This window comes from Pelodiscus sinensis, chromosome 23 (genome assembly GCF_052426305.1).
Source record: "Pelodiscus sinensis isolate ZL-2025 chromosome 23, ASM5242630v1, whole genome shotgun sequence".
Classification (NCBI taxonomy): Eukaryota; Metazoa; Chordata; order Testudines; family Trionychidae; genus Pelodiscus; species Pelodiscus sinensis.
In genome coordinates this window covers 22,407,562-22,435,260 of record NC_143074.1, presented here as the reverse complement: position 1 = coordinate 22,435,260, position 27,699 = coordinate 22,407,562, and the positions used below count along the sequence as shown (strand labels likewise).

General features: G+C 49.8%; 1 protein-coding gene across 5 annotated transcripts in view; it reads right to left on the bottom strand.

The window, feature by feature from the left end:
- Nucleotides 1-27,699, bottom strand: part of KCNT1 (potassium sodium-activated channel subfamily T member 1) — a 234,670-nt gene that overhangs the window by 70,746 nt on the left and 136,225 nt on the right. For all 5 annotated transcript variants that reach the window (XM_075905515.2, XM_075905514.2, XM_089772975.1 and 2 more), the window contains 7 exons: nt 23,054-23,153; nt 9,027-9,086; nt 7,194-7,242; nt 5,540-5,599; nt 4,776-4,850; nt 3,922-4,005; nt 2,309-2,403 (listed from right to left, as the gene is read on the bottom strand). In XM_075905515.2, the coding sequence (XP_075761630.1) occupies nt 2,309-2,403; nt 3,922-4,005; nt 4,776-4,850; nt 5,540-5,599; nt 7,194-7,242; nt 9,027-9,086; nt 23,054-23,153 (523 nt within the window). The remainder of the gene's footprint in view (nt 1-2,308; nt 2,404-3,921; nt 4,006-4,775; nt 4,851-5,539; nt 5,600-7,193; nt 7,243-9,026; nt 9,087-23,053; nt 23,154-27,699) is intronic.

The following is a 27,699-nucleotide window of genomic DNA, read 5'->3' as shown; positions in this document are numbered from 1 at the left end:
AAGGAGCTATAGAAAAGTCATTGTACTTGAAACAAGTATGGGAGGAAGTGTCTAATGCGTGCGTGCAATTCTCTTAAGTGAGCATGCAATTCTCTTAACTGTGCATGTGTAACCAGGCGAATTTGAACCTGGGACCTCTGAAGCAGAGTAGAAGAGAGTCTACCCTCTGAGCTAAAAGCCAGCTGGCTCCCAGCCCATGCTGTAGAGGTCTCTTGGTCTTAACTGTTGCTGTGGTCTAGGTGCCACTTGCATTGTTCAGTAGCCATACTAGGGCTGTGTCTACACTCGTGGCTTCTTGCGCAAGTCATATGCAAATGAGGCGAAGCATGGACTATCACCAAGCCTCATTTGCATATCTAATGAACCACCATTTTTTTCAGAAGAGGCTCTTGCGCAAGAAGAAGAATCTACACTGCCCCTTGTGCAAGAAAACCCCTCTTGCGCAATGCTGTTACACCTATGACTTTTCAGGAAGAACGGCTTTGCTCAAAAGGGTTTTTCTTGCGCACGAAGGGGCAGTGTAGATGCTTCTTCTTGCGCAAGAGCCTCTTCTCAAAAAATGGTGGCTTATTAGGTATGCAGATGAGGCTCGGCGATATTCCACGCTTAGCCTCCTTTGCATATAACTCGCGCGAGAAGCCGTGAATGTAGACACAGCCTAGGTATGTGGGTTACATGTGCAATTCTCTAAACTGTGCGTGCAATTCTCTAAACTGTGCGTGCAATTCTCTAAACTGTGCGTGCAATTCTCTAAACTGTGCGTGCAATTTACATGCAGATATTTTCTCATGCAAGTCTGGAAATCGGGCTCTGACCTGTGTTGCTAACCAACAACATATAACCAACAACATATTTGTATATGGTGCTCTCATGCCTACTAACTCAATGCAATAGTCATGGGATTGCTGCTAAAAATGTTCATGGAACTGGGGGAAAAAATGCTAGCACAAGTTACCGGTGAACTTCCAAAGGTTGGGAGCCCAGTTTACATTCAGAGGAGCTACAAAAGTCTGGCTTCGATGAGTTTCTGGGCTGGAAATCTTGAAAGAACATGAAAGGAACCGATGAGATTCAAGATGGAAACGCTGCAAGCGGCAGCTCTTTAAAGCCCGTCATAAACGGGTGGGTCTCTCCGCTGCTCATTTGAGCTAATTCCTTAGCAATTTTGCTCTCTCTTGTGATTTGAGCCCTTCCAGAGTCACAGCATCAGGCAGCAACCCAAAGCTGTTGTCTGTGGCCCGAGGATGGTGAGGATCGGTGCCCGGGGTCCAAAGCCGTTCTAGGATCTCTGTGCTCTTCCGGCCCAGGCTGTGGTGGAGTTTGTCTCCTTGTGCTCTGGGCTGGAGAGTGTCACATCCAATAAATGAGACACTCCCAGTCTGCTAGGCCGCCTCCCTCCCTGGCTTTCTGCTCCAGAAAGCTGGGCAAGCTGTAGCCAAAACAGACTCTCCCGTGTCCTCCTCAGCAGGACAGACGTAAGTGACACTCCCAGGGACCCACCGCAGAAGTAAGCTCTGCCTGTCGCATTTCAGAGCAGTACAGCCCACCACGCGCTTTTAGGGCCCAACCTTGCAAAGGCCATGCGCATGCACGCAACTCCTTGCGGAGCAAAATGCTAAGCCCATGCAGGAACGGGGCCTTAGCTTTTCCTTTCATCCACTGCCTCATTTTACATTAAGCCAGCCTTCCCGAGGGTTGCCAGACACTTTCACAAAAAATCCCAAACACGGCAGGGAAAAAAATTGGGGGACCAAAGTTGTTCAGTCAAAAAAAAAAAAAAAAAAAAAGGGCGCTGCGCCTTTAAATCCCCACGCTTCGTTGGATGTGGTAGGGGAAGAATGTCTCCACCGGCCTTCCATCCAAGGAAAAACAGAAAATACATTATACATGTCTGGTATTCTCTGGGGTTTTTTTTTTTACCGGTCAGAGGCCACAAATACCAGACTGTCCAGGCAAAAACCAGACACCTGGCAACCCTACCCTTCCCTGCACTGAACACCTCATTTACACCCAAAGTAAAGTATGGGACACTTCCAGCTCACTCGTTAGCCTCGTTAGCACCGATCCTACAATTGGCAGGCACCTTCCCCCGCTTCGTTTTCTATTATAAATTCTGGGTTCCTGTTATTTTCACTCCAGCTCCTCTGAAGAGTTGGGTTGTGCCCCAAAAAGCTCATGATCCTGCATATATTTTTGTACGTCTCTAAGGTGCCACCAAATTATTTATTATTTTACATTGTTTATTGCAGGAACAAATGCGCCCCGCAGCCTAGTCAAGGGTTTAGAAACACCAAGCAAAACTCCTTACCCTGTGAAAACAAGACACAGCAGGGTACAAATCAGAATCAGCACCTGATTGAACATGGCGGATTGCGTCCTCTGGATCGCACGGTGCAGGTCATTCTGGAAAAAAGGAGACGTCTCACTGGGTGGGCGATGAGGATAAGCACATGGACGCGACACACACACACGCGCGCCCGCAGGCACGGGGAAGCTTGCTGATTTCCAAAGGGTTGCCTAGGAAGCAAGTCAGGCAAGAACCTGTGCCTTTTCAAACAGATGTATTTCTGTAAGGCAGGGGGGTTCAAACGAGGGCTCATGGGCCAGGACTGAGCCATGCAATGTCAGGAACTGGGTCCCGTTACTGCAGGGGGATCAGGTGAGCAGTGGTGGGGGGTTAAAGCAACTACTTGCCTGTCCTGGTGCTGCAGACTGCGCTGCGCCCCAGAAGCGGTCGGCAGCCCGCCCGGTTCCTAGCTGGAGGGGAGCACACAGGGCTCCGTATACTGCCCCTGCCCTGAGCACTAGCCTCACACTCCTATTGGCTGGGAACCTGCTGCCGGCTGTTTCTGGGGTGCAGCATGGTGCCAGGAGAGGCAAGAAGCTGCCATAGGCTCCTCCCGCCCCCGCTGCACCACTGACCAGGAGGCGCTCAAGGTCAGCCGCTTCTGCCCTAGCTCTGACACCCCCAAAGCCGGAGCCCCCTCCTTCACCCCAAAGCCCTCATCCTCCGCCCCCAGCCCACACTCTGTTGTCACATTCTGTTGGGTCGCGGTATTGATTTTCTTCAACTGGGTCATGGTCTGAAGACCAGTGACCTAAGGAATAAGCATTGGCCTATTCTGTTCCCACCCTGCAGAGAGCAGCTCTGAAAACGGCATCGGGAGCCACCGTGGTCATCACTTCCGAATGCAGCTGAGTGGAAGGAGAGGGCCCAGTCACGCCCCAGGGCAGTCGTGCAAGGGATTAGTGTGGAAGAGACCGATGAGGAAGTGGGTCTAGTGACAGGAGAGATCCCGTGTGTGGAAGGTGAGAAGGAGGCAGTGAAGGCCTGGAGGACTGAGGTGAAACCGGGAACAACACACACAGCACAGAGAACTGTGCCACATGGCTCGGAGCCAGATGCAAAGGACCAATCAGCACACGGCTTGGAAGCATTCTGGGAACACAGGTCTTCAAGCATTCGTCCTCAGGGGCAGAGCTTTCAGGACTCAGATCGGCAATGGAACTCAGTCTGCATTTGGGCACCACGTAAATGGCCTGGCCAAATTTTCAGAGTTTCTAAATCTGGCACGACAGGTCAGAATGCGAGCTGCTGGGAGCTGGGGGCTTTTAAGAATTTGGCCTCAGTTGTGGGGCCTTGAAAACCTGGTCCTAAGTTTACATGTAAGTAACTCTCTTGTGTCATAGAGCACATCAGAGCCTGTTACCTCTTGACATAAGGTGGAAATTGGAGAGCATTGAGATACTCTCCATAGGTGGGGCAGAGTTAAGGACGTCTGATAGTTAAGGACATCTGATATTTTCAGATTCTCTCTCAATATTAGGGTGAAACAAGCATCCAGAAAGCAATGGGAAGGAGACTGCCAGGCTGCTCTTCTAGCTACGGGAGAAGGGAGCGAATGACCTTTGGCTACTCACTATCATGTTTTCCAGGGCGTACTTGGCCAGCCAGCAGTTCAGAAAAACTGGAATAAACAGATTCCGTAAAGGGGACCAGAATATCTAGAAAAAAATAGTTATTTGCAAGTTTATTTGAAGAACCACAATGATCAATGATGCTTTATTTAATAAGTTATAAAAAGTTAATTATTAGCCCTGCTCCTTAGAAACCATTGGCTTCCCTTACTCCTCGCAAGAGCAAAAGTCCCAGCTGCCAGTGGGGACACCCTCTGAGTTTGATTTAGCGAGTCTTAACTAGACTCGCTAAATCGAACTCCGGAAGATCAATTGCGGAGTGAAGAGGTGGCCTTAGACTATACTAGCCAACTGCATGGTTATAGTTCAGCGCCACTGCACTCCAGGTTAGATGAAAACACCCTGAAACCTGCCCATGATACGTCTCCCAAAGTTGCTGCCTCTGCTGGAGCGAAATTATGGTTACAATGTTGGTCTGAGTGGGTCACAATCAAGGCTGCGGAGCATCTTCCATACTATCCAAGAGTAATGCAAAACGTTCACAACCTGCCATGGAACCATGACAAAATGCAGCCAGTCTGCTTTAGGTGCGGAGGTGGAACTGAAACCAGCTGATTTCCATGAAAAGCATTTTTAAACCCATCCACAAACTGGACAATTTAAATAAAAACGAAAAATTTCCCACACAATGTCATTTGTTACTGGGGGGGAAAAAAAAGTTTTGTGGGAGGGGGAGAGGAGTGAACCTTCCGTGAAGACTTCCCGTCGTTGGAGAGACACCCACCAATCATGGTTTCATAATGAAAATGTGCTGAATGTCGATTGGTTAAAAAATATCCAGAGCAACACACACTTACTGTGATGATAAAGGGCACCGTGTTGATCATTTCAAGGATGAATGAAATGCGAAAAATCTGCTCCCAGATGTTTCCCTGCAGAATGGGGACAAAAATCATCAAATTAAATACTGTTCCTTCCCTCCGGGGCATCTGGTATTGGCCACTGAGGGCAAGCAGGACACTGGGCTAGATGGACCTTTGGTCTGACCCAGGGTGGCCGTTCTCATGTTCTTATGCTAGATCAAATCCACATCACTCAGCCCCATGCAGGATCAATCCTGTGCAGACGGGACTCAGCACCAGCGCTGTCCGGAGGAGTCAGGAGCCACCTGCCGGTAAGCGACATTTTATTTGCTGCATGAAACAAATGGACTTTTCTCCTCTTGCAGAAACATGCTCCCCACCCCCCTAGGGAAGAGCTCTGGGTTCAGCTCAGTGAGCTCGGGGATGAGCAAGACCTGGGAGACTTTCCTCCGCATTAGAGGTGAGAGTGATGCGGCAGGATTCAGATCCAGGCTTTTCACAGGCGGCTAGTCAGGGGCTGCTGGAATCTGTGATTGGTTCGGCTTATTAAAAAAAAAGAGACGACGAGACAGAGGCTGCTTGCAACCTCCCGGCCGGGTTTGAGTTTCGAGGGCTGGCCGTGAAGCTGCGTGCGGAGTGATTTGAGCAGGGTAGCTGCTCCAGCGGGAGCGGGAAGGAGAAGGGAGACACTTCTGTTGCTTTCACGGATGGGGCCTTCAGCTCTCCATCCAGGTCCACTGTGCGCGGAGGGCTCTTACCTTGTAGCTGAGATAGATGAGAAGCATGGTCTCGAGGAAGCTGATTAAAGCGACGCTCACCTGGGAAACAAACACACGCGCATCAAGGAATTTGAATCGTCTTGGGTTTGAGTTGACGCATCATCGACGAGCTCGGAGGCTCCCCAGCCGCTCGGTCGGCACAATCCCCGCTGGCTTGCAAACAACGGACCAGAAAGCTGCCCAGGGCGGAGGCTGGACCTTTACGGAACCCCAGGACGATACCGGAGTGGCACGGATTGGGGGCAACCATGGGAAACCCTCTCTGTCCACGTCCCGGTTCCTTTGTCAAGCTGCCAGCCTGTTCTAGACAGTTCTTGTACTGGTGCTGCTATGCTAGTCGGGGGAGGGGGGTGATTTTAATGTAAAAATAAGGATTATGCTGAAACACTCCTGAGCGGGGAGGCAATGAAAGTACTTTATGCCGATATCGCTCATTCTCTTTATGTCCGTGGTTCTCCAGGTGTGGTCGATGGACCACTAGTGGTCTATGACCATCTTATAGGACCACGAGCTTGGGCCTCACCTCACTCCCTGCTGCTGGGAGCCCTGTGCCACCCCAAGAGGATGGAGCGCCAGCACCAGCTTCCTGCTGTGGGAGAGGAGAGCCTCATGGGCCGGATCCAGCTTGTGAGGGTAGGAAGTGGATCTGTGTGCTGCCGCTTCCCTTCCCCCTGGCTGGGGAAACAGCAGCACAAGAAAACTCTCGCCTGGAGGCTTTCTTGCTGCTCCTATTGGCTGGAGTTGTGGCCAATGGGAGCAGCAGGGGCGGTGCCTGGGACTGAGAGGAGGCTCAGAGCCAGGAAGCACCCCCCATACTCCTCACCAACACCCCGCTTCTGCACCCATCCTCCCACCCAGATCCCCCCACCCTCGGCCTGCTTCTGCACCCATCCTCCCACCCATATCATCAGGGGAGGTTGGCTGGTGGTTCGCAGAACGGCCTAAATTGAGCCAAAAAGTTTGAGAACCTCTGCTTTATGCTCATATGACTGCCCCCATGCTAGGGCCCGTGCCGTTGAACCACACTGGTACAGCTAAACAGTGCCACACTTGGGTTAGACAAATCTTTCGGGGGCAGCCTGGCTCTGCTGGTGACAAGAGGCGTTGGACTGCTGAGTTGAATGGAGATGGGATTTAAAAAAAAAACATTCCCGGGAAATGTTTCACCCCTAAAAGAATTCGGAGAATAAAAATGGCCAAACCTGTTGGATCCAAGACTCCATCCCACCCTGAGAACAACTAAAGATCAGAGATAAAATAGACGGGGGTAGTATTGTGGGGGAGGGGGAGGGAATGAATCTTCCTAGAGAGCCTGGACCCCTAAACTTATTTGGCTCCACTATAGACCCCCATTCTCCCAGGCTCTATTAAGAACAGAGCTGTGGGAAACCCACACAGCTTAATCTTCGTAAGTATTTGCATAAACAGACTGGTCTCTTTCCCATCCGCATTTGTAAGTTTCCTTGCTCCTCACCATCTATTGCCCAGGAAAATCGGTGTCCTTTTGTTGTCAAGGATTTGTCCCAGGAAGAAAAGTGCTCAGAGCAACCCTGGCGACACAGAACAAACCTTACGCAAACTAACGACGGTTGATGGATCTTTGTGTGACAATGCCTCCTGGTCAGCTACTTACTTGTATTGCCCATAATGGCATTTTCCTGTCCACCCATAAGATTGGAGCCCTGTAAGGAAAATTCAAAATGATCCTGAATTGGAATCTGTTTCAAACAAGCCATTCGATGTTTTACCCGGCAAGTGTGATGTCCACGTTTAGGGCACGTCTACACAACAGAGTGAAAGCTGAAATAAGCTTCGCAACACGAGCAACGTCAATTGTGTAGCATAAGTGGAAAAAGCTTAGTTTGACTTTTGGCACCATCTACACAGCTGGAAGTCCGAGGTAGAGCACTCTTCCTCCGACTTCCCTTATTCCTTGTAAAATTAGGGTTACAGGAGTCGGAGCAAGACGTCTTCCAGCTTGACATTATTTCGACATTACGTTGTAATAGCTGCTTGCACTGTAGACACACACGATGTTATTTCCGAATAACACTGCTGTGTGGACGTACCCTTTAGTGATCTTTATCTTCCTGAAACTCATTATTACTATTCAAAACTGCTAAGTCTGCCTCCAGATCTGAGGGTGTGTCTAAACTAAATGGCTCCATCGATGGAGCCATGTAGATTAGGCTGATCGGCAAAGGGAAATGAAGCCGCGATTTAAATAATCGCAGCTTCATTTAAATTTAAATGGCTGCCGCGCTGAGCCGACAAACAGCTAATCAGTTGTTTGTCAACTCAGCGCACTAGTCTAGATGCTCCCGCACCGACCTGAAAGCCCTTTATCGACCTCCCCGTTATGCCTCGTAGGATGAGGTTTACTGGGGAGGTCGATAAAGGGCTTTCATGTCGACAGGGGAGCGTCCAGACTGCCCCGATCTGCCAACAAACAGCTGATCGGCAGAGCGGGGCAGCCATTTAAATGTAAATGAAGCCGCGATTATTTAAATCGCGGCTTCATTTCCCTTTGCCGAACAAACAAATCTACATGGCTCCGTCGACAGAGCCATGTAGTTTAGACGTACCCTGAGTTTCCTCAAAGTCTTTAAGACCTCGAGCTCGGTTCAGGCCCAAATAATTCTGAGTCGTTCCCTTTTGCAAAACGTCGGGAACAAAACTGTGAACCTAACGAAACTCCATTTGAAATCCCACACTGGGGCCAGATGTGTGAATCTGGGATGAGCTTTTGGCACACCTGAAGCAACAGACAGAGTCAGGTGAACACCTCTGAGGACTAAGCAGTTTGGGAGGGAGTCAAGGTTCTGAATGAGTTGAACAAGCAACTCTCAGGGCGCAGGAGGAATCAAACTGGAGAGGGCTCCGAACCCTCAACGATGTCTTGACAGTCGCAAAGCTCCCGAACAGAATGTCTGGGGAACTACAATTAAACTCAGGCACCTGAAACGCTACATGCGCCAGTGGGAGAAACTGACCGTTGGCTGGAACCATCAATTGGTCTCACTCCACGACAACTTTGTCCATTACACTTGGGTAGCAGAAACTAGACTGAATTTGAACCTCAAATCTGCCTACGAAACCTCTCACAGGCTATGGGCTGGATCTCACCCTAGACGACACAAACCCACTGGAGGTGAAATTAATTTCCTATGCACATCCAGTCCTACCCAGCAAGCAAGAGCAAGTGTGCTGAACTGTATTGGAGTGTGTTTAACAGATTATCGAGACTGCTCTCTGCATGGAGAATGACTCATTTCCAAAAGCAGAACAGTGGATGCTTTTCTAGCTGTGCATCTCAATTCCTCAAATTCTCTCCCTTATTTTGACAGCTGCATCTCAATGGACAACCTGTGGTTACGGGCAGTCACAAGCATCAGAAATTTACATTCCAGGTTTCCCCAACTCCGGGTTTGAGTGGAGCAGGATTTAAGCATTAATAGCAACTTACCAGTTTATTTCTGTGGATGACTGGTTGAAGGTTGAGTAACTCTGCTTTTCGCAACCCCAGCTAAGACAAGAGAAACAGAAACAGAGAGAGAATCGGTATGGTACAACAGACCAGCCCAAGGGGTTAGGGAGACATAAAGATAGTGCAAGTCACAGCCTGACGCTTAACTTCTTGAAACTGCTCCCAACCCATTGTTCTGAAAAGGAAAAAAAGTCTGGAAGCTGCAGAAACTAACGTGGCTGGTGGGTGTAGCTATGATTACATCTGATGAATGCAGCATTGGCTAATAATAACTATAATACCCAGGAGTGAGAGTGGTTTTAATCCAGGGGAGCAGAACCCATTGACTTCACTTAGGGCATGTCTATACTTACCATGCTGGAGATCGATCTTCTGGCATTCGATTTAGAGGGTCTAGTTAAGTCCCGCTAAATCAAGCGCTAGGGAGGCTCCAGCCAACCCAGCACCAGTACTGCTGGCAGTCGTGAGGCGTAAGGGAAGCGTTTGCTTCCATCTGCCTCCCTCTGTGAAGATAGCACCAAGCATGGCTTAAGGTAAGCTGACTCCAGCTACGTATGTTATGTATTTTATGTAGCCGGAGCTGCGTTCTTCAACCTGACCTTCCCGGTCTAGTGTAGACCACACCTTAGAGTTCCAGACACTGTACACCTATAAAAACGACCCCTGCCTCAAGTCTGGCTAACGCTGGCAATTTTGCTACACCACTCTGGCAAAATAAAATAAAATAAAATGCCAACCCACCCAGTTTGTCCCTGCTCTATCTGTGGAGATTGGGGCCAGAATGTGAGGAATGGGCCAACCTTGCCCAGCACCAGCATGGGACCCTTACCACCATCTCTGCCCTCTTCTTCCACAATTGGATTAGAGCTGCCTGGCCCCATCTCTGGCCCTTTGCTGCCCCCTCTGGTCATTACGCAGTATAACTGTCCCTGCTAGCAGCCCCCTCCCTTTCCATGTTATGAAAAACAATCACATTCCAGGCACATCCCATTGTGCTGTCACAACCAAACCCTGGCCTTGCTTTCGGCTATTCTAAGAGGAAGATGCACACCCAATTTGGTTGTTCTTGCTCTTACTGTTTGAACAAACAGATGGACAGACAGACTCACTCACTCACAAACTCTCTCAAATAAATAGTAGATTTCAAAAGGCCTCATTTTTGTTCCAATGAGAAATGAAAACATATTTCTAAACCTCCATTTTTTTTTGCAAAATGGAACATTGCTCTCCAGCCAGCCCTAGAAAACACCGCCCAAATGCCATTGTCTAGCAACACCATAGAAATGAATCTAGATCAGTAGCCTCCTGTGGCATGTTCACATCTCTGAATATAAAAGCCCTTCATCTCCAACTCTGCCGTGGCCTCAGCTCTGGAAACACACATCAAACCAACGATGAAGCAACTACATCGAAAGAAACATCAAGCCAGCATCGATCCATCATTACCCTCTACCTCTGGTCATGCCTCATAGCTGGTCGTGCCTCATCTAAAACCAACCATCGCCTTCCTGGGACATTCCTCCCCCTGGCCTTAAAAGCCAGACAATAATATTTTCAACCAGCTATGCTGAAGGCCTCTGAAACAGACACATTTTGATGGATCCTCCGTGGATGTAAATGGTCATAATTCTATGAGCAGTAGCGAAGCTACAAGTAGCACAAGCTGAAATGCTGTCTCTCTCTCTCTATACAAAGCTCTTTAAACGTCTCCCTGTTGCAGAGGAACAGAGTTGTTAGCCAGTGGAATGCATTCTAGGGGGTCCTAAGAATTATGAAGGGCCAGGGACTCTTTTATAGGAATTCATTTGATTGATAATACAGTAGATGGGTCCAGATTGAGGCTGCAAGAATAAAAGAGACTCTGGGGTATTCGGTAGTCTTGTGTGTTCTAGGGCATCATTAGAATCATCATTGAGTGGCAGGGGTGAATTCCTATCTGGACTCATGTGGGATCAACTCTGGACTCGTGCGACCGTCTCTGATATACACGGTCAAGGCTGCTTCCCCACTCTGGCACAATGAATGCAGAAGTGGGGGCCCGCAAAAGTACCCCAAAAACTGCTCTCTCCAGGCTTTCGTCTAAAACTCCCCCCCCCCCATCCTAAAAACCTAGTTTTGGGGAATAAAAAAAATCCGCCGCCACCATCAAGGGCTTTTGAACTCACAAACAAGGGTGGACACTTGAAACCAACCCCAGGGCACCCCAAGCTTTCCCCCCCCCCAAGAGCTTGAAAAAGAAAAGAGAAAATACAAACTGCAGTTTGTGGTTGCTGTCCCCTAGTCAGTGGCCTGCAGATCCCACAGGCAGATTTCCCAGGACACAGAACTGAATTAATACCAGGTTATTTAAAAAGGAAAGAACTTTTAGTATCACAACACTTCTGTTACAGGCATAGTTAGATTGGTAAGAGCCACCAATTAATAAACTCATGGAGAATTTTCCCATGGGAACAAAACTTAGTTCCAAAAGAGAGGAAGCCCCATTTCTAAATGCACGGACATCAGATTCCCATTTGCCAAACCATACAACAATAAAAGGGATTTGCCCTACTTACCGATGGTGAAGAGTCTTTTCTTGGAGAAGGACATATTGTCTGTCCCCCTCGGTATCTGGAGCAAACTGGCCAGGGACAAAGGAGGGAAAAACCAAAACTTCCTTTGTCCCAGTTTGAAATTCCTGCCTGCATTTCTATTGGCTGACTGCTACCTAGCTAGGTACCGTTAACCCCTTAATCCCCAGGCTGCTGGCCATCCCGCATGACCATGACATACACGTATTAGAAGATTTACCCAGCGTTGCACGGGTGCTTAACTCAATGAATTTTGGGAGGGGGGGAGGGGTTGGAAAATAAAATGAAAATGACCAGGCTTCATTGTAGTCATTGCTCTAGGGTGGGGCCGGGGAGGAGGGGTTCGGTCTGTAGGCTGCTCCAGGGAGAGAGGACAGCCCCAGCCTGCTGTCACCATTGCAACTTAGGGCCACTTGAGACGCACTTTTCTGTGGCCACTGCAGCTCCAGCGAGCAGAGCTGGGGGAGGGGTGCATGTCCCTGGCTGGGGCAGGTCGAGGTTCGTCTGCCCCCTGCGCTCCCCAGCCAGGGGGAGGAATGCAGCAAACTGGGCACGTTCCCCTCGCTCCCTGACGAAGGGGAACAGCTAGCAATGTCCCCATACAAATTGGGGAGGGGGAGCTTCAGCCTCATTGCCCTCCCTAAAGGGAACCTGGGGGTGGCAGGCTTGGAGCTGGGGCAGTCCCAGGTAGGGGAGGTGCCCCCAGCCAGCCCCTTTCACCTGAACATAAGAACATAAGAACGGCCGTACTGGGTCAGACCAAAAGTCCATCTAGCCCAGTAGCCTGTCTGCCCACAGTGGCCAGCACCAGGTACCCCAGAGAGGGCGGACCGAAACCATGATCAAGCAATTTGTCTCCTGCCCTCCTTCTCCAGCCTCTGACAAACAGAGGCCAGGGACACCATTTTATCCCCTGGCTAATAGCCTTTTATGGACCTGACCTCCATGAAATTATCTAGCTTCTCTTTAAATTCTGTTATAGTCCTAGCCTTCACAGCCTCCTCTGGCAAGGAGTTCCACAGGTTGACTACACGCTGTGTGAAGAAGAACTTTCTTTTATTAGTTTTAAACTTGCTACCCATTAATTTCATTTGGTGTCCTCTAGTTCTTCTATTATGGGAACTAATAAATAACTTTTCTTTATCCGCCCTCTCCACACCACTCATGATTTTATATCCCTCTATCATATCCCCCCTCAGTCTCCTCTTTTCTAAACTGAAAAGTCCCAGTCGCTTTAACCTCTCCATATGGGACCCATTCCAAACCCCTAATCATTTTAGCTGCCCTTTTCTGAACCCTTTCCAAGGCCAAAATATATTTTTTAAGGTGAGGAGACCACATCTGTACACAGTATTCAAGATGTGGGCGAACCATAGTTTTATACAGGGGCAGTAAGATATTCTAGGTCTTATTTTCTAATCACATGCCTGGTGATTCTGTCTCTTTTCTGTAGGGTTTTAGAGAACCAATCCCATTCCAGGCACATCCCATTTTACTGGCACAGCCAAACCCAATCTTGCTTTTAACTTAAGATAGGAGGAAGCTGCCTACCAAATTTGGTGGTCCCAGTTGTTTCCGTTTAGGAGTTCTGGAGCAAACAGACAAACAGTCAGGCAGACTGACAGACTCTCTAAAACAGAGGTTCCCAAACTTTTCAGCATCACGCCCCCTTTTCTTATTTTTGAAAAACCCTCACACACCCCCCAAAAAAAAACTTGTTGAGCAAAAAAAAAAAAAAAAAACTGAGCAGAGCAGTAAAACTTGATGGGGAGGGGGGGCTGAGTCACCTCGTGCCCCCCCTGGAGTTTTTTCACACCCCCAGTTTGGGAACCCAAGCTCTAAAATATATAGTAGAAGTCGAGGAATGTCATCATGAGATAAAACTTTCAGCAGTGCCTAAGTCACACTGATGCTTAAATTCCACTGAAAGTCAGAGGCACTTTGGGGTCCAAGTCACAAAAGTATTTTTGGAATTTTTACCTGGGATGACTAAGGGAAGAATCAGAAAATCATTCGTGTGGACCCTGGAAAACAAACTCACAGACCTATTCTCCACTGGCACTGAACCCAAATCAGATGGCAGAGCAATGGAGAGCTAGCAGCTTCCAAATTATGGCTGTTATCACGGTAAAACGCAGCATAGCAGAAGCTGCCTCTGAATGCATAAGCAGAGGAGACGGCAATAGAATCATAGAATCATAGGACTGGAAGGGACCTCGAGAGGTCATCGAGTCCAGCCCCCCGCCCTCAAGGCAGGACCAAGCTCCGTCTACACCATCCCTGACAGATGTCTATCTAACCTGTTCTTAAATATCTCCAGAGAGGGAGATTCCACCACCTCCCTTGGCAATTTATTCCAATATTTGACCACCCTGACAGTTAGGAATTTTTTCCTAATGTCCAATCTAAACCTCCCCTGCTGCACTTTAAGCCCATTACTCCTTGTCCTGTCCTCAGAAACCAAGAGGAACAAATTTTCTCCTTCCTCCTTGTGACACCCTTTTAGATATTTGAAAACCGCTATCATGTCCCCCCTTAATCTTCTTTTTTCCAAACTAAACAAGCCCAGTTCATGAAGCCTGGCTTCATAGGTCATGTTCTCTAAACCTTTAATCATTCTTGTCGCTCTTCTCTGTACCCTTTACAATTTCTCCACATCTTTCTTGAAATGTGGCGCCCAGAACTGGACACAGTACTCCAGCTGAGGCCTAACTAGTGCAGAGTAGAGCGGCAGAATGACTTCACGAGTTTTGCTTACAACACACCTGTTGATACAACCTAGCATCACACTGTTGACTCATATTCAACTTGTGGTCCACTATGACCCCTAGATCCCTTTCCGCCATGCTCCTTCCTAGACAGTCGCTTCCCATCTTGTATGTATGGAACTGATCGTTCCTTCCTAAGTGGAGCACTTTGCATTTCTCTTTATTAAACCTCATCCTGTTTACCTCTGACCATTTCTCTAACTTGCTAAGGTCATTTTGAATTATGTCCCTATCCTCCAAAGAAGTTGCAACCCCACCCAGTTTGGTATCATCTGCAAACTTAGAACCCAAGCAATTGAGTTTTCATTTCTAGCACAAACCAGCTGCTCCCCAGAACAATTAGCCAGGTAAGCAGCAGCGAAAGGCACACTGAAGTCCAGACCTCATCATGCCCTGTTACCATGGGAGGAGGCAGCCATGCTGACCACACACCACATCCCACCTACCCAAGGCTGAAGACTATGTCCAGAGAGGAAAGGGAGTTTTGCTCCAAGCAGTCTGGGCAATTGAACACAAGAATTCAGCCTCTTTCACTGAGCTTTGCTTGGTTAAGCCTCACCCGGTTAATAGACTTCGATTGTGTCGCTCTTTGAGCCAACAAAACGGTGTGACGATGCCCTTGGATAATGCAAATACACCCGACAAGAAAATATCTCTTAAAAAAAAATCACATTTCGAAGGAACTGCATCCACCTAGTGTCTTAACAAGACGGAGCTCTCCAACTGGTTGGCCTTTCTCCTTCCAAGAGCCAGCTGATTTGCCAGCTTCCTAAGAGAACTGGCCCGATATCAACCTCCCTCAGCAACCCAGATGGTGAAATGCTGTCAAAAATAAGAGGCCTGGTTCAAACAGAAGATGTGAATCTGGAAGCTTCAGAGCTCTAGTTCTGGCTCCGACACCGACTCCGTGGTCACTTCACTGTTTGCCTTGGTTAAAAGATAGCATGGATAGCAGGGCAGGGACTGGACTCGCTCTCTCGAAGTCCCTTCCAGCTCTCGTGTTCTAGGATTCTATACTCACCTCCTTCACACGGCTTGGGAGGGATGGGACAGAAGACGGGAAAGTTCTGCATTAGAATCCTAGAACTGGAAGGGACCTCGAAAGGGTATCGAGTCCAGTCCCCGTCCTCATGGCACGGCCAAGCACTGTCTAGAGTCCCTGACAGGTGTCTGTCCATCCTGCTCTTAAATATCCCCAGTGATGGAGATTCCACAACCTCTCTGAGCAATTATTCCAGTGTTTAACCACCTTGACAGGAAGGAAGTTTTTCCTAATGTCCAACCTAAACCTCCCTTGCTGCAATTTAAGCCCATTGCTTCTTGTCCTGTCATCAGAGGCCAAGGAGAACAATTTTCCCCTCGTCGTAACACCCTTTTAGATACTTGAAAGCTGCTAACCCATCCACTCTCAGTCTTCTCTTTTCCAAACTAAACAAGCCCCGTTCTTTCAGTTTTCCTTCATAGGTCATGGTTTTCTAGACCTTTAGTCATTTTTGTTGCACTTCTGTGTGCTGTGACAGATGTTTCTCCTTTCCCTGCCTTCACACCCAAATAAGTAGCCTGCAGCCGTGGCAAACAAAAGAATCAAAATGGAACTGAGTTGCTTTCTATGTTGGGAGAAATCACACATGGATAAAAGAGGCAAAAAAGAAAAAAAAAGATACTCACCAATAAGACACATATTCAAATCCCGAGCAAACACTCAGACCTATTTAATCATAGGTCAGTTCAGCTCTGGAAACGAGAATGCCAGTTTCCTCCCAATGGGCTTAAACAGGATTTAGGGTCAGAGCCTTGAAGGATGTCACCATACAGGCTACCCAGAAGGCCTGAGCATTTGTCCCATGTCTGAGGGCAATGGGATCGGTGCGTCTTCAGCCAGGTGGTAGAGTAACGTTTCAAGCTACAGACGAAAGGAGTCTACACTTAGAATACTGTCATCGGCACTGAGAAACTAAAACGGCCAGGAAACGGTCACAGAGCACTGCCCACGCCATCTTCCCACACATGAAGCAGCATCACTCAAGAGCTGGTCAGAAAATGGAGAGAAGCCCCTGGAAAATTCCGAGGTGTGCATGAATAAATGGAAATTAGACTATTTTCATTCTGAGGTGCCAGCATGGAGCCTTAGGAGCTCACTCTCCTCTCTAAGTTGGGTTCCTTGGTCAACATATCTCTCCCATGATGCACCATGGTCTCCTCTTTTGGGGAGGGCAGAGAGTGCATCACAAGAGTCATGTGAACACAGTGCGCCATGGAAGTCCTTCACATTCGAAGGTGACCATCACTGCTTGGTTTGGTTTCTGTGAACACATGAGTGGCTGATGAGGCCAATTTGAGTTTGCTGTGGCACACTCAATGGGAGATGTCATCATGCGTTACTTGATGAACATTGGACATGGCTCTGAAACGAACCGATTTTTTTCACTCCATGTGGACGCCACGAAATATGTCCCTTGAGTGCCAGGATGCATCATTTCTCCATTTGTACAAGCGGAACAGCTGTCAGGGCCTCTCATTGTCAATCGCTGGAATTCTCGCTAGAATTCTGCTGAATTGTCTTGTGCAACACTTTGAACAATCGCTGCCGCGGCAAGATTTATGCTGTTGGTATTTCTGCTCTGCCCCAGCAGTTCGCCTCTGCTCACAGACTGTGGCTCCAGCGGGGATGAGGCTCATGAGCGAGAGCTTCCCCAAACTCTGGGTCAGTATTGAATCATTCCCAGGATAATGTAAGGAACTCCTGAAAATGTTTCCTTTGGCCTCCCTGAGACCACTTTCCCTGCTTTAGCTCAACGTAAAAGATCTTTGGCAGTCGCTCATCTGACATTCCGGTGCCACGGCTGCCCATTTCATCCATGATTTCATCGGGAGAGCATGAATGTTTGGCATGCCCGCCAGCATGAGAATCTCAGTATCCGGAGCCAAGTCCCACCATCTTGTCCTCATGCGGCTCCTCGCATAGCCCATCTGAAACGGATCCAACTTCACAGTGTGGCCCGTGCGTACATCAGAGTTGGCAACACGATGGCTTTGTAGCCTGTCAGTTTTGTTTCTTCTCTAATGCCTCTACGCTCCCCCGGGTTTGCCCGTTGTCTGCCAAAGGGCACTGTGAGGGAGTGAGAGGAGGGTCTGGCAGGGCAGGGGTTAAACAAAGCCTCTTTGCCCAACTAGCCCCACCCCGTTTTCCCTACAGCCAATGCCAGGCCTGGAGGGAGGATATAAGGGAGGAGCCTGGCTTACAGGAGCTGGTTCTGCAGCCTGCAGGACCTGAGCCATCTACTGGGTCAGCCGCAGGAGCATATAAGCTCCAATCCCTCCTCTTGCTGCAAAGTAGGAGAACCTACAAGGATCGCTCACCAAGCAGGGAGAAATTGGACTCTTGGGGCCACACCCCAAACATAAGAACCAGACTTAGATAACAGGCCAGAATTCCTACGCCCAGGGCCCCAGAGGCTAGGGCCTTCATTCCTTTGCTGCCAGCTAACTCCAGGACCTAACCAGTAGGCCACCCCGCTGCCCAAGAGACCTGGCCACAGGCATACTCGCGGTGGGGCATTCCGGCGTAGGTTTCGTCATCGGTGTGAACGGCATATAACCGTGGACTGCCAAGTTCAGTGAACTTGCCCATTGGGTGGAGGGTTTGGCCAGTCGCTGTGACAGGGCAAGATTTTCCTAGTGTGGGCTGGTACATCGCTTCTGTCGTCTTGCTGTTAATTGTAAGACCAACATCATCCCAAGCTGAAGAGAAATAGTCCACACTCAGTTGCACGTCAGACTCACATGTAGCATTCAGGCAACAGTCATCTGCAAACAGACGATCATGAACAGTCTCCTTCTGTACCGTCTTAGCCGATAGTCTCCTCAAATTGAAGGGCTCGCCATCATTCCGGTTTCTAAGGCCTATCCCAATGTCACAGTCACAAAAGGCATTGGTAAGCATGTCAGCATCACACACAGCCATGCTGGACTCCATAGGGGACAGCGAGTGGTTCGGATGACTCATCCTCATCCACAATGTGAGCCAGCACGCCGCCGTGGAATTGCCAGACTATTGCCATCAATTTCTCCAAGCAGCCACATTTTGCCAGGATCCTCCCAGACTGACAGCATCCCGTGGTTTTGCCAGTTCAATGAAGGTCATACTCAGGTTAGAATATTGTTCCTGGCATGTCTCCTGAGGTTGACGAGCTGCCAACACCTGTAATCCTTACCTGACACCGCACTGACCCTCGGGCAGGAGCTTTTGTTCAACGTGTCGCACGAGACAATTCAGCCGAATTCTAGCGAGAAAATTCTAGTTTCTAAACTTCCCCATCCAGTTTTATTTTCCAGCGTGTTATACCGGGATAGTGAATATACAGATTATTATATTGCAGAGTTTCAAACAAGGAAGCAAGGAAAGACCTCCGGAGGCATCCACCCTGCATCTCTGCTGTAGAACAAACACAGTTTTCACTCATGTGTCTTCTAGGACCCATTTGCCAGGATGGCGACTTGAGAGCTAATTGATGAAGTGACACAATACACAGCTATCCATCAACACGCACAAGAGCTATTTCCCACTGCACAGAGCTCTGATGAAGGCAGGGATTTTGCTCTGGCTGTAAAGCTCATTGCTTTATTTTTTCATCATAGCGCATCACTTGACATTTCAGCAAGTCGGATCAGAGGAAGAAGAGATGGGCTGTTTCCCCTACATCAAAAGTGTCTGAATGGAATCCAGAACTTCTAGAGGCTGTGGGAAATCAACAGAGCGTCTGAGACGCTGTTTGAAGTGTTGGCTTGCTAAAAAGGCCCCTGGGATGAGGAATAGCAGCGCAAAATAACATTTAGGCTAATTGTTCTGCGTTAGTTCACTTAGACTAACATCAGCTTCCGAACCAGAGCCCCCATGCCCAGCCTAGCCCTCCAAAACAACACCCACCAGCCCCCTCTAAACCTTCTGCTCCCCCCAAAAGTCTTTGGGACCCATCACTGTCAGCTGTTTAAGGACAACAAATGTACATAAAAAAATTAATGCCGCAACTTCTGCGAGTTCCAGCAATCTCAATGCCAGCAGAAGTAACCCCACAAGAGGCCGAAACATAAGAACAGCCAGACCGGGTCAGACCAAAGGTCCATCTAGTCCAGTATTCTGTCTGCCGACAGTGGCCAATACCAGATGCCCCAGAGAGAGGGAACACAACAGGTAATTATCACATGATCCCTCTCCTGTCATCCATTTCCAGACAAACAGAGGCTAGGGACACCATTCCTACCCATCCTGGCTAATAGCCATTGATGGACCTAACCTCCAGGAATCTATCCAGCTCTTTTTTGAACCCTGTTAAAGTCCTGGTCTTCACCACATCCTCTGGCGAGGAGTTCCACAGGTTGACTATGCGCTGAGCAAAGAAAAACTTCCTTTTGTTTGCTTTAAACCTGCTGCCTATTCATTTCATTTGGTGACCCCTAGTTCTTATATTGTGAGAATAAGTAAATAAGTTTTCCTCATTCACTTTTTCCACACCAGTCATGATTTTATAGACCTCTCTCATATCCCCCTTAGCCTTCTCTTTTCTAAGCTGAAAATCCCCAGTCTTTTTAATCTCTCTTCATTTGGGACCTGCTCCAAACCCCTCATCATTTTTGTTGCCCTTCTCTGAAACTTTTCCAATGACAGTTTAACAAACAAAATACCCTGCTTTGTTGCCTCCGCAGCTTATGCTAATAACAACAATAATAATCCTGGCTGCATTCAGAGCAGAATAACTCAACGAGATCTCCAGCGCCCCCTTGCAGATGTAAGCAGATGAATAAATAAGACGGAAGAAACTCTGGAGCTGGGAGGCGCAGGCATAGGCTATGTCTAGACTGCCGCTTTTTATTGCGAAAAGGTACACAACTTGCATTCTGCAACTTGTGTGCCTTTTTCTGCTAGTTTTGTCGGAAGGGGCATTTCTAAAATTTGGCCCGTCTACAATGGGCCAAATTTTGGAAAAACCTCCTCATAGACTTTAAGGTCAGAAGGGACCATTATGATCATCTAATCTGACCCCCTGCACAGTGCAGGCCACAGAATCTCACCCACCCCTCCTAGAATAATCCTCTCACCTATACCTCAGATATTGAAGCCTTCAAATACTTTGAAGACCCCAAGATGCAGAGAATCCTCCAGCTGTGACCCGTGCCCCATGCTACAGAGGAAGGCGAAAAACCTCCAGGGCCTCTGCCAATCTACCCTGGAGGAAAATTCCTTCCCGACCCCAAATATGGCGATCAGCTAAACCCTGAGCGTGTGGGCAAGTCTCATCAGCCAGACACCCAGAAAGTTCTCTAGAGTAACTCCTATCATCCCTCCATTGACCTATTTCCCACTGATAATGAATGGTCAATTCCATGTGGCACGAGGAAGACAGGGCTTCCGAAAGAACGTGTATACTCTTCTGCAAAAAATGTCGGAAGAGCAGATACGTTCCCTGGACGTGATGGAGTTTTTCCGGGATACCTCTAGTCTAGACATAGCCCCAGACTGGTAGACTGTAATTTGTTTTGGTTCTAGGAATTCTCAGGTCTATCAAAGGTGTTAAATCAACTGAGGGATTAAAAAAAAAGCAAAAACAGAGCATGGAGAATGAGCCACGTTGTATAATATAGATTGTATCTGCCTGAACTGGGATTCCCTGGCCTGGCAACAACCGTGATCCAGCAGGACTACGGATGCTCCTGGACCACAGAGCCCAGGAACAGGGAGGTCTGGCGGGGGGGCAGGAGCGCTGTAGGGGGCACTGGCAACTCAGTGGGGAGCCCAGTGTGGGGGGCGGAGGGGGGTGGACGGGCAGCACAGTGGGGAGTTCCGGCCCTGGCAGAACTCCCTGGCTCCAGCGGCTGTGGAGCTCTGACCCCAGTGGTGGGCTGGAAGCTCTGGCCCCGGCCATGGGACCCCGGCCCTCCACACCGGGCATGGAGCCAGGCGGCTGCAGAACTCTATGGAGCCGTAGCACTCCAGCCCTGGCAGCAGCAGGGCCGGCGGCCTCTAGAGAGCCCCGGGGAGCGAGGGCAGCAGCGGGGGCAGGCTGGAGCAGCCAGATGGCAGCATGGGTCCCGAGAGGAGGGACCGTCCCCCGTCTGGCAAATCCGCTAGTGTCCCGAGGGTGCCAGCCCAGCGAGGTCCAACCTGTCCCAACGCCGACAACAGGCAGGGAAACCACAAGAGGCGAGACAGAGCCGCTGTGGGGCTCAATCGGGGTGGAGGAATGGGGAGAGGTTTCCGTTTCTCTTCTCTCCTGCCCACTTGCGGCCACGGTGTGACTTGCTTACTGACAGGACCCGCAGGTTCCCTTTCCTCCACAAGCCAGGGGAGCGCGGAAGGCCTGTCATTTTGGTGTGGGGCGCGAGTTCAGGTTTCCCCACATCGCTAGCTGGTGATTGCGCTCCACTATCCCCGCGCCTCACACGGAAGGTAGCGCGCACACAGCCAAACGGGAAAGGCACAAACGACGTCATCGGAGAAGGGGAATAGCCACTCAGGGTGTGTCTAGATTACAGGGTTTTTCCGAAAAAACGTCCCCTGCGTCTAGACTGCCTCCGCGTTCTTTCGAAAGTAAATTGAAAGAACGCGGCAGTTTTTTCGACCGCGGAAAGCCTCGTTTTACGAGGAAGAACGCCTTTTTACGAAAGTGCGCTTTTGAAAAAAGGCGCTATGTCATGCAAACTGTGCTTTTTCGGAAGAGAGCATCTAGACTGTCTGGGTGCTCTCTTTGGAAAAGGCAGCTTGCTTTTTCGAAAGTACTGCTTGTAGTCTAGACGCTCTTTTTCGAAAGAGGCTTGTAGTCTAGGCGTAGTCTCAGAGGAGAACGCCCAACCGCGCTGGAGAAGCAGCACTGCCCTCAGAAATCTCCTCCCCTCTGGACACAAACCACTCTGTAAGTGGGGTAGTTGGTTGGCTCTGTACTGTTCCCCATGGGTATGTCTACATTGCATTCCTCCTTCGAGACAGGAATGCAAATTCAGACACGTGAAATTGCAAATGAAGAGTGGATTTGAATTTACTGTGCTTCATTTGCATAATCGCAGCCGGCCGCTTTTCCGAAATAGCATATTTCGAGAAAACAAACGCGGTCCCTGCGGGGTTATTTCAAAAATAAGCCCTTCCTTTGAAATAACCCTTACTCCTTAGAAAATGAAGTTTAAGGGTCCTTTCGAAGGAAGGGTTTCTTTTCGAAATAACCCCGCAGGGACCACGTTTGTTTTCTCGAAATACGCTATTTCGGAAAAGCGGCCGGCCGCGATTATGGAAATGAAGCGTGGGAAATTCAAATCCGTGCTTCATTTGCAATTTCACGTGTCTGCATTTGCATTCCTCTCTCGAAGGAGGCATGCAGTGCTGACATACCCCATCGCACCAGCTACCCAGACGCAGCTCTGTGGTGAGGCGGAAAGAACAAGGGAGCCCTTTATCTGGGAGAGGTTCTCAGGCACTGGTGCGTGGGTGGCGGCGGAGTTTCCGCGGGCATCGTCACACCCACAGCCACCTAACGGCTCGCATGCCGGCTCTGGGCACCAGGAAGTGCTGTCTGGTGAGCAGTACCACCGAGAGCCCATCACAATGGGGGCCAGACGGGTACCCGGGGATGGACCAGACCCACCGCTCAAATCCGCCTTCCTGTGCCCAACAGAGACTCACCAGCCTATTCCCTTGGCGGGGTTGTCAAGCAGGACACGGACAATATAGAGGAGGCAGGTGAGGAGCTTCAGGGAGAAGTTGAAGAGCCGTATCCTTAGGCCTGCAAGAGAGAAGACAACGGGATGAGAAGCAAATTGAAACAACCCTCCCCTTCTGCCTGCGTCAAAGAGCGGCTTCTGGCGGGCGGCAGGCACACACCAAGAGGTACGCTTGGCCAGAGCAAAGGGGGAGGGGCTGTAAGGAAGCTGGACTCGGACCTCGTGCAATCCCTTGTCACTGTCACCGGTACCACATGCTGCAGAGGGAAGAGTAAGAAACCCTCCCACAATATAACGAGCAGCCCTGTGACGCCTTAAGGTGCGTCTCCACGACAGCATTAGTTCGGAATAACGGACGTTACTCCAACATGCCGCAATGCGCGTCTGCACTCACGCCAGTAAGGCGACCTAATGCCGAAATGATGGCGAGCTGGAGGAGTGCTTCCGCCGACTCCTGTCATGCTCCTCAACTTGCATGGTGGGCCAGATCCAGCCGTTTTCCCCACCCCAACTTAGGTTGACGGCCCACAGTAATATGGACAATACTTCAGCTGCCCAAGGGACTCGATCACACAAAGACTTGACTCTGTGCCTACCCTCACCCGACCGTTGTGGCATCTCCATGACCAGAGATATTGAAAAAAGGTTAGTCAGACACCGGTCAGGGATGAGCTAGCCCATGGGTTCCCAAAATAGGGGGCGTGAAGAAATTCCAGGGGGGGCACGAGGCAACCCAGCCCACCCATTAATTCCCCCCCCCCCCCCCCCAGTTGTGCTGCTATTTTTGTTTTTTGTCCCTGGTCAGTTCCCTTTTTTTTTTTTACTCAACAAGTTTTGCTGCTATTTGAGGGGGGGACGTGAGGGTTTCTCAAAAATCAAAAAGGGGGGCGTGATGCCGAAAAGTTTAGGAACCACTGATGTAGACAGTATTGGGTCCTGCTGTGAGGGCAGGGGACTGGATGCGATGACCTCTCGAGATCTCTTCCCATTCTAGGATTCTACTGAGCCCCACGCTACCCTCTAACCACTAGACCACGCTTCCAGAAAGGCAGCGGCTTTTCTGCTTGTGTTGACGGCATAGCGCCACATTCCAGCTGGCTCAACAGACGCCTGCATTCCGTCCAGGTGACTGCGCCAGGAACCAGTGATGGGCACAAAATTAGAGGATACCAGGTGGCCCCCAATCTCTAGAAAACAGGCTGCCCATAATGGGGAGAAGGAGAAACCCTGTGACTGCCTCTGCATTCTTGGAACAGCTGTTTCAATCGTATTTCAACACCTACTGTCCTTTAAGCCGGAGAATGAACGAACACAGCAATTTATGCGGCTGATTATAGCCCGGGTGGTAGGACGGGTAATGATTGCTTTTCCGGCTATTAGTGCAGCTTGCAGGCGACCGGGAAAGCTGTACGAACTTCGCTCGTGGCTTGGATGGTGCACGCCACTTCCTACGCCGTGTCAAAGGGAAGGCCCTAAATAAATCGGCCTTGTTTAGTTTGGAAAAAAGAAGATTAAGGGGGGACATGATAGCGGTTTTCAAATATCTAAAAGGGTGTCACAAAGAGGAAGGAGAAAATTTGTTCCTCTTGGTTTCTGAGGACAGGACAAGGAGTAATGGGCTTAAAGTGCAGCAGGGGAGGTTTAGATTGGACATTAGGAAAAAATTCCTAACTGTCAGGGTGGTCAAATATTGGAATAAATTGCCAAGGGAGGTGGTGGAATCTCCCTCTCTGGAGTATTTAAGAACAGGTTAGATAGACATCTGTCAGGGATGGTGTAGACGGAGCTTGGTCCTGCCTTGAGGGCGGGGGGCTGGACTCGATGACCTCTCGAGGTCCCTTCCAGTCCTATGATTCTATGAAATCAATACATGAAAACCGGCTGCTCGCTGGAACAACCCTCCTCCCTCCCCCCAGTATGGAAGAGAGGGATGGGGGGCTGTGGAGGTGTTTATCCTCAGAACGTGCCAGCATCCGTTTCACAAGACTCGTCCAGCTAAGCTGGGCTCCTGCCTTGGCTCCCCAGGTGCTCGGTGGCTTGGAGGAGGAGGCAGAGACCATTAAAAGAGCCACGTTTGCAACTCCCTCCTCTTCCCAGCCAGTTTATCAGGCCATTACTCAAATTACAAGCACATTTCCATTAAACCTCTCGTCCCCAGGCCCCCGCTCTCATGCCACGCACCAGCTACGTGCACGTGTACGACCCACGAGGAACAAAAAGAAAATGTGGAATTAGAAATTAGTTCCAAGAGTCCCGTAGATTTCCCTCGGACGGAAAACGAAAAGGCATCGTTCTTCCAGTGGAATGAATCGGGGGAGTCCAAGGAAAGAGGGGATAGGTTTGAGGCCGACTAAAGCAGTGGGTCTCAAATATCTTTCCGCAGCCCACCAGTCATGATGGCAGAACAAGTGCAGGAAAATGTGACGGGGGCAGTCACAACAGACCTCCTTGAGAGTCTTCCGGGTGTGCTGGTAACTGGCCGCTTTGCTCTCTGGGGCTTCTTGCCTCCCTGTCCTGCTGGGCCAGATGGTCTGGTCTCCCGCAGGCAAGACACGGAGCTGAGATCACTGTGACCGAGGAGCAATACAGACACAGAAACTCTCCAGGGTCCGAGGACAATGCAGTTTGGGGCCCAGGGAAACCCCTCCCCTGATGGGATCAGAGCTGCAAATGAATTGTTCAGATAAGCCCCCTTTAACGGTGAAAGGAGGATGTAGACCCTGATTGCTCCTCCAGTTAAGAATTATCTTCACAGTGGGGGTGGGGGCTGGGTGGGAGGTAGGGTGCAGGAGGCAGGCTGGGAGTGGGGGGTGTGTGAAGGAAGGAGGCTGCAGGAGCAGGGTGGGGCTGTGGGGTATGGGAGGGAGGGAGGGAGCAGGAGGAGGATGGGGTGCAGGGTCTGGATCAAAAGGAGGATGGGAGGCGCTTACCTGGCTCTGTGCTTCCCACCGCTCCCAGGCACCGCCCCCCACTGCTCCCATTGGCCGTGATTCCAGCCAATGGGAGCAGTGAGGAAAAAACGGTTTCCTGTACTGCCATTCCCCCAGCTGGGGGACGGAGGGGGAGTAGCAGCACACGGAGCCACATCCTTCCCCTGCAAGCCGGAACCGGCCCGTGAGGCTCGCCCCCTGCAGCGGGAAGCCGGTGCTGGAATTTCAACCTCGCCAGGAGGGGGCCACGGGGCTGAAACGTCAGCCCGGGCAGCAGCCTGGAGGTTCCTGGCCCTAGACTAGAAATTTCAGGAGGTGGCGGCCATGAAGAATTCCACCACTGCTGAAAGTTCAGTGAGGGAGCCCCAGCCCTATAAACACGCCGCAGCTTGCAACAAAAAGAAATCCAGCGTCACGCCGGATGCAAGGGGAATTTACGGCAAGTCCGCTCATTCTCTTCCCCCAAGACGTCCGTTGCCAGAACGTCCCGGGAGCAATCCGTTACGTTATCTTTGTCTCACGGTCCCGTTGGGGAGCCTAGCCCAGCCATCACTGGGGCGTGGCGAGCAGCAGCCATAACTGTTCGTCTCTTGTGAGGGGAGACGTCTTTACTGTTCGCGCCAAGTTCATGACCGGGTGAAAGAGGGCACATGGCCCCCTTCCACCAGAGGCCCCGCCCCTTCTAGCAGTGAGGCACCAAGCCCCGCCTCCCTTGCACAGGGGCCTGGCGTGGCTGCCGGCTCCTCTGGTGGACGCTTTGTTTATTTTTATGGAACGCTCCATGACAAGGGCAGGGTAGACACAATCCGGAGAATTAAGAAGCCTCATAATGGCTTTCAAGGAGGCAAACGTATTGCACCATCGTAATGATCCACTCAGCACATGCATTTCACAGCACTGGGACTTGATTTGCGGTTCTCATCATGAGTGATTATTAAGTGATGTAATTATGAGGCTCTTGGACATCTGGCTGCTCGCGTCACCCTCTTCATCCCTGCTACATGATTTCTACAAGTGGTCAGTTCTCACAGTAACTAATTATCAGTGAATCTCCTCCTTTGCTGCCCACATGAAGGCTTCAGTTATAATGAGGCTGGGGCAGATGTGGTTGCCCTAAACAGCTGGAGTAAGCAGTTACTAATAGTAAACAGAGATGGCGGACATGCGGCTGTCCCTAGGAGGGTATGGAGGTCTATGATGAGACAGTGCCATGGAACTGACAAACCGGCTCCCATGTATATTGTGCCTGCTGACAGGAAGCCAGATCTGTCATTAGATCCAGGAAAGGTATTAGAGTGTCAGGGCTAAATACAAGTTCAAAGAGACAGAATATCTGCTGACTACTTAGGTAAACTAAGGGACCATTCAAGGTGATGTGGACAATTAACACCCGGTAGACATAGGACAGACAGGGTTAATGGGTTACAGACTGTTGGAATAAGCCGTAAATTCAGCGTACCAAAAATATAGAAGGAATCATGAGCTTTCGTGGGTAAGACCCACTTCATCCGATGAGTTGGAGAGCAATATGACACTGATACCCTGGGCTTGAATAAAGACATGAAGGGTGAGTCTAAACTACACCCCTCTGCCGACAGAGGGATGTGGATTAGGCACATCTCTATTGCAAATGAAGCGGGGATTTAAATATCCTGCGCTTCATTTGAATAGAAATAGC